The sequence below is a fragment of the Propithecus coquereli genome, unplaced genomic scaffold (assembly GCF_000956105.1).
Source record: "Propithecus coquereli isolate 6110/MARCELLA unplaced genomic scaffold, Pcoq_1.0 Scaffold127, whole genome shotgun sequence".
In the NCBI taxonomy this organism is placed as follows: domain Eukaryota; kingdom Metazoa; phylum Chordata; class Mammalia; order Primates; family Indriidae; genus Propithecus; species Propithecus coquereli.
Window position 1 is genome coordinate 3,077,127 of NW_012136858.1, and position 7,066 is coordinate 3,084,192.

At 42.6% G+C, this 7,066-nt stretch overlaps 1 protein-coding gene across 3 annotated transcripts in view; it reads right to left on the bottom strand.

The window, feature by feature from the left end:
* SNX14 (sorting nexin 14) overlaps positions 1 to 7,066 on the bottom strand; it is a 95,834-nt gene that overhangs the window by 39,232 nt on the left and 49,536 nt on the right. For all 3 annotated transcript variants that reach the window (XM_012638216.1, XM_012638215.1, XM_012638217.1), the window contains exons 13-15: positions 2,821 to 2,976; positions 2,353 to 2,477; positions 1,546 to 1,604 (exon numbers count right to left, since the gene is read on the bottom strand). In XM_012638216.1, the coding sequence (XP_012493670.1) occupies positions 1,546 to 1,604; positions 2,353 to 2,477; positions 2,821 to 2,976 (340 nt within the window). The remainder of the gene's footprint in view (positions 1 to 1,545; positions 1,605 to 2,352; positions 2,478 to 2,820; positions 2,977 to 7,066) is intronic.

The window sequence follows — 7,066 nt, forward strand, 5'->3', positions numbered from 1 at the left end:
CTCGCTCTTGCTCAGGCTGGTCTCAAACTCCTGAGCTCAAATGATCCACCTGCCTTGGCCTCCCAGAGTGCTAGGATTACAGGCGTGAGCCACCACACCCGGCCTCTTTCTTATATTTTAAAGACAACAAAATTACTGCCTTCATATGCTGAAGACAATCAAGTGTTCTTAAAGTGGCAAAGAAAGCTTTACATCTTTGAAGTTATGACCTTGACTTAGATTAAACTACTAAGCAGGCTTTTGAGATTACAGAACCACTGCCCCTTAAATGGTCCTATATAGATGTTTCATTAAGCTCAGTATCCTGGTATGAGACTCAAAACATCCTAAGTCTATACACAAGGATAAATTCTAGCTGCTTTTCAAGTATGCTGGGAAATTTGATAAAAGTCCTTGAAAAAGTATTCAAATGAAAGAAGAGATGTGTGGCTGAGCAAAGAATGCTATTTTAAATAGCATGGATATGATTTTTGTTAAAGGTTATGTTTCACGGCAATAACAAATTCCTAGGAAAAAGCAAAGGAATATTTTCACAAAAGATCACAAAGATTTTTTCCATCTTTCGGAAAAATTATTACATGCATATGAGGCGTTATGTAAGAATATTCAACATTCAAAAAAATTCAGGCCAGGCGCAGTGGCTCATGCCTGTAATTCTAGCACTCTGGGTGGCCAAAGTGGGAGGATCACTTGAGGTCAGGAGGAGTTTGAGACCAGCCTGAGCAAGAACAAGATCCCCATCTCTACTAAAAATAAAAAAAAATTGGCCAGGTGTGGTGGCATGTGCCTACAGCCCCAGCTACTCAGGAGGCTGAGGCAGGAGGATCACTTGAACCCAGGAGTTTGAGGTTGCAGTGAGCTAGGATGACACCACTGCACTCTAGCTGGAGTGAGAGAGCGAGAATCTGTCTCAAAAAAAAAAAAAAAAATTTCAAATCTATTCCTGTAACACTTTGTTATGCCAAAAAAAAAAAAAAAATGCAATATATTCTCCCCGTGGCTAAGGTTTTCACATTTTTCCTTGTACTATCTATCTAAAACCACCCCATTTTTTGATTTACCTATTTCTCTCTTTGTATCACATCTCCAATTTATCTATATATCTATTAGATACTTGCTCAAACTGGAAGGTGTTGATAACAAAGTGAATATCTATTTTGTAGACATATAGATTTGATGTCTGTGTCAATTTTGTATATATTCAATATAACGTGATAAAAACAAATCAGAAGATTAATTATCTAGTTTATAATCCAGTTTATAGATGGATAATGCTTCTCTCTTCTGTTACTTTTCTTTAGGTTATTTAACTCCACACTTACATTTCCAGAGAGCCAGACAGAAAAGGAGAAAAATCTCACCACTTTTATACCCAGTAAGCACTCTAACAAAAAGTTTCCTCTGGGGGGGGGGGAACTACTGTCTAAAATTCTGAGTTACCTATGGATTTTGCATATGCATTCAGTCCTTAAATAGCTAATAAATACAATGATGCTATCACAGAATGATAAGCATCAGCAAGTTCAAACAAAATACACAACCTACCTGTTGAATTTTGAATTGCGTGTTGGTGATTCTGCACCTCTTAGGAGTTGTCTGAAATACTTCAAAAAATGAATAATAGTTATGGTTTGTTAAATTAATATTTGACATTGAAACATGCTACTTTACCTTACTACTTTGCGATTTTTTAAAAAAGGCATTTAAATCAAGTGAATACAACCACGGTCAAATAGGGTAAGGATGAAAATAACTTAACGCAAATGGAGATGATTTCCACAGGTCAGTAAATAATGAGTATATAAAAAGAATGGGGTTTCTGCATCACCGCAGTGCTACGAAGCCACTCAGGCATATGGGAAATAGGGCAGACCAATGTGGTCCCAATCCACATACTCACATAAACACAAACATGGTTTTGGTATAGAGACTTGTTTTTACAAATAACTTCTAATCTCCATTGAACTATATAGTAGAAAAGAGCATTTGCTTTCTTAATCTTGTTTTATTTTTCTTTTTGTTATTTGAATCACTCATCTAACAGTATCAGAGCACCACACGCACTCACCATCAAATTGGTATTAACTGATCAACACATAAATGCACATATAAGAATAACATCTATTGGATGTTGGGCAGGGGGAGGGGGGAGGAGGGAGGAGGGAGGAGGGGACGGGTATTTGCATACACAAAGAGTGCAATGTGCACCACCTGAAGGATGGACATATTTGAAACTCGGACTTAGGTGTGGAGGGGGGGTCAAGGGCAACATACGTAACCTAAACATCTGTACTCCCATAATATGCTGGAAAAAAAAAAAAATCCTCAAATAAGGTTAATATTTTGACTTACCTCATCACTGTGGCAGAACATAGGGGTAAATACATTCTCCAAGAGAGAAAGAACATGTTCGTATGCTTCGAAAAGACATCTCATAGTTTGAAGTTTCACAACATCTATGTATGGGCCTTCAGCAACTATTAAAAAAATTCTATTGTAGAAATTATTTATAAATAGCATATATACATTATATATTGTTTTAAAATTCACTATAGTGGAAGAGCATACAATCCTAAAACTATGTTTTACAGAAACTCCACTATAAGAAATACACTAGAATGAGAAATTAGAACCAAGCTCCAGTTCTGACAAATATTAGTTATGTCAACTATGAATAAGTTGTTTCCTCAAAGCTTTCCTCTCATTAGTAAAATAATATAACAACTGCCCGTGTATCTCAGCTATTGCAATAATAAATAGAGAATTCAAGGGAAAACTATACAAGAGCTAAAGAATTCAATCTCATCATCTTTGACTTACTTCTCTGAATCTCTTCTACAATGAAGGGATCAAATCTAATTTTGTCAATACTTTCATCCAAACAGTATGTTTTATAAATCTTCTGCAACTCTTCATGAAGAGATAGCATTTCATCATTTGATAACTCTGGCCGCAAAATTCTATCATTAAATTCCTCTAACAGACAAGAGAAAGAATAAGAAAAAATAAATTACTTTAATATATGAAAAGTTCGAATATAATGGAAGTATGAACAAGGTATTGCCAAATGCCGTGGAGAGTGGATTATTTTGTTATGGAAGATGGAGTGAGATATCCCAGTCACTTACAAAATTAAAAACCTCACTAAACACCCAAAATGTCCAACACAGGCTCAAAATTTAGTAAAATAAATTACTTTAATATTTGAAAAGTTCGAATATAATGGAAGTATGAACAAGGTATTGCCAAATGCCGTGGAGAGTGGATTATTTTGTTATGGAAGATTTCATGGAGGAAGCAAGATACGAGCTGCTCTTGAAGCACAGCTAGTAATCCTTGTTAACTGAAGGAAAGGATGAGGTTCATAGATTTGGAGAGGAGAGCTTTATTTCTCATAAAGGGTTGCAGCCTCTAGATGGCCATTCTAACAGGCCAGGAAGCAGAGCCCCGGACAGAAGCCAGAAACACATGCTTCCAGGGACAGACAATGGGAACAGGAATTTATGCTGAGCAGGAAGGCCAAATATACATATTTAACAAGCTATAGGAGGAGTCATGAATATTTATGAAGGAGAAACAGGCGCTTGCATATTCGAGCTTTACGCCCCTTTATGGGGTCCATGTTCAGAAAATGGCAGCCTTCTGATGTCAAAAGGCAAAGCAAGGACACAGAAACCCTCTCTGCGCATGCTCCGTGGGCTGGTTAAAACCACTTCATGGTTGGCGGTCTCTTATCAGGGAAGAATGCTGGTCTGGATCATAAGACTGGTTTCTGTTTAGCTCTTTAGGAAAAAAAGCCTGATAGTCGTTAGCAAGGGAGGAGTATATATAACGAGGCAAGTTTGACCTCCCATCCCATCATGGCTGGGAACTCAGTTTTAAGGTTTCTCTGGGGTTCCCTTGGCCAAGAGGGGGGTCCATTCAGTTAGCGAGGGGCTTAGGATTTTATTTTAGTTCACATCCTCTAAACAGAAAAAGAGAGAACATTCCAGGCAGAAGAAACAGCCCATGCAAAGGAATGTGGCATGGAAGACTTAGAACACTGCCTTCTCCCAGACTCCCACTCCTGCTCCACGCGTAGGTGTTGTGATGCCCTCTTACCTCTTGTGGGTACTTTGGGATTCAACAATTTGTGGGGCATACCAGCCATTGCCTGTTAGCACCCTATCTAGATATTGAGTTCCTCCTGGTCTCTAAATCTTTCCATTCTCAGCTGGTTACAGGTTACTTTACAGAGAAATGTCTAGAATGACTGGCCTGGCCCTGTTTCGAAGGCTGAGACTTGCAGAGCTTCTTCAGGTTGTAAAAGGAACAGGATCTGCCTTTGGTGCTGCCCTTTCCTCTTGTCCCTCGAATCTGCCTTCTCATGCCCTAGTGCAGGAGAAGACAGAAGTCTCTCCTTCCCCTTCTTGCTCCCGCGCTCCATCTTGCAAGCCTGGCCCCCAAACATGGGTCCGACTTTAGTAGCCTGATTTAGGGTTCTCTAGACTCCAAGATCAATCAATAATTTTCCAGCACTACCAAATACTCGGGCCTTGCACCTTCACAAGAAGTAATCCCTTCTCTCTTCGCAATCCTTTAGGCTGGTCGCTTTCCCCAAGGTTTTAGACAACCTGAGCAGGCTAACCTCTCCGCTTCCTCCCACCTGTGGGGGGGAGGTGGAAATGCTGAACGCTGAGATCAAAACAATCCATACCGAGGAGTGGCAACACCAGCCTTCTCCTCCTCATGCTGTGGACCTGCCTCCACCACGGAGTGGGAGTACAGGAGCCAGCCTTGGACGCGGAGTGTCTATTGTGCCTTGTTTCCAGCGCACTGCACAGAGAAGGAGCCAGGCCATTGTTCGCAGCCCACAGACCTTGCCCCGGAGGCACCGTGCCTGCATTCCATCCTCCCACCAGCTTCGTTCAATCCATCTCCGAAGGTCAAATTTGGACCATAGCACTGAGAACACTGAGACGAGGGATCTGGTGTCTAAATCGAACAATTGTTTCCTTCCTCAGCGGTAGATCCATTTCTGCTGATTTCTGCATATTGTCAGTGCTGCTGCTTAGACATTCCATCTTGGGAACAATGGCAGAGGAGGACATTTAGGTGGTGATGCTGCTGCTACCTTGGGAACCCTCCTCCTCCTGAAAGCCTGGAAGCGGGGAGGGGAGAACGAGGACTGGGAGTGGAGCAAGAGGGGCTCACCGCCCTGCAGGGGGTGCCGAGGAGAGGACAACTGAAGAAAGGTCTTACTGCTGCTACTGTCCCCAGGGCCACCCTGGGGTGGATGTGTCCCCACAAGGCTGTCTGGCTCCCAGGTCCTGGGCATTCCAGTTGTTCAAGGGTCCTGGTTGTCACCCTCCCAAACCCATAATCAAGGAAAGATTTTATCTTTCACTGCCGCCTCCGCCACTCCACTGCTGACTAAGTCCCCTAACTAGAGCAGACATTGGACTCCTTGGGGATCCATGAGCTCAGGAGCTCAGGAGGGCTCCTTTCTGGAAAAGACAGTTACGTCAAGCAGGGAGAGTATCTGTGACCTCTGCATTACAGGCTCTTGCAGAGACCTCACTCTACATGGAAATCCTCTGTCCCAGACTTCTGGCTACAGATGGGCACCTGCTCTCGATGTAGACACGGCCCCTTCCTCAACCCCATCTTCTGTCTATACCCAGAACTCTGGGGCCACCTTACTGGCCATATTGGTCCCTGCGGTGTCTTGTTCTGACTCAAGCCCCCAAAAGGGTCCTCTTCCTGAGTGCCTGACATTTTCCAAGCATTTCACATGCATTCTCTCATTTAGTTCATATGACCCTCGTATTGAGGAAAATATTCACTTAGGCCCATTTTCCATCAGAGAAACTGAGGCTCAGAGATGTTTTTAAAATTGTATAACTCTTAACCTCTTCACTACAGTGATTCTCAAAGAAGTGTGCACATATTACAGAATTTCAGGGTCTCTCTGGGGAAGGCACTCGTAAAAGTCAAGTATTCACTCTCTCAGTAGAACTTTCCAGAATGCCTGCTCCATGCCTGCTCTGTGCTGGGCACTGAGGGGGACAGAGACGACTGTCAGGTAGTATTTGTTTCCTGTTGAGTCCTTTCCACAGGTGAGGAGGGGGCTCCGTAATCATGCCTCGGAAGTTTCCAGAAGGTTGACATTCTGGGCATGACAGCCAATCACCTGTCCTGAGGGAGATGGGGCAGAGGAGGAAGGAGGGAGGAAGGGGAAGAAACGCAACTCACCACCTGGCACACTGCCTTCCCTTAATAGACACCAGACAAATATTTGTGCCTAAAACATTAAAGAAAAAGAGCAGCAGTCACCGCCCATATCAGAAATCTGGAGAACAGTGAGGCAAGGCAGAAGGAAGGATGGATCAGAAACAGTCCTGCCAAGAAAGTGACCTGCTCTCGGCATCAGCCAGCCAGCGGGGAGCACACAGGCACCCCTGGGCCTGTCGCTGGACAGGACGCTGTCACTAGAGGGCAGTGCAGCTCACTCCTGGGAATGCGGGCGCCCTGACATCCCGCCTTCTCCCCAGAGAAGCCAGAGCAATCCTCCTGCAGAGTTAACTCTGCCCCAGGGAGGCCGGGTAGCACCTGGAGGTAGGTGGACGCGTGATTTCAATCAGGGATAAATGTAGCATTGCTTTTGATGTTTTCCTACACATGCTGAAGTTGAACCAGGAGGTATTCAGTGTGGATTTGCTGTAGCATTCTAAAGTGTGTTGGCTATTGCAGGGACAGGCATCAGCCAAAATTTTATCTCTGTGAAAACAGATAGTTGAATTTTATGAAGAACAGAATCAGTAATGTGAATTATTAAAAGAATATTTCTATAGGAATGCAGCATTTCTGTGTGATATCAAATCAAATAAAAATGACTTGAATATTTCTTTGCAAGATAAAACTAAGTCTACATATGATACATGGCATAAAAATCCAAACATTTTGAAAAAAGCTCTCTTTTCTCCAAATGCTTCTTCTTCAAAAGGAAATTTTGGATGAATATTTTCCCCAGTTAGCAAAGGTCATCAATGAGCAGAATGACATATGCAAATCATTTGAAGAATAC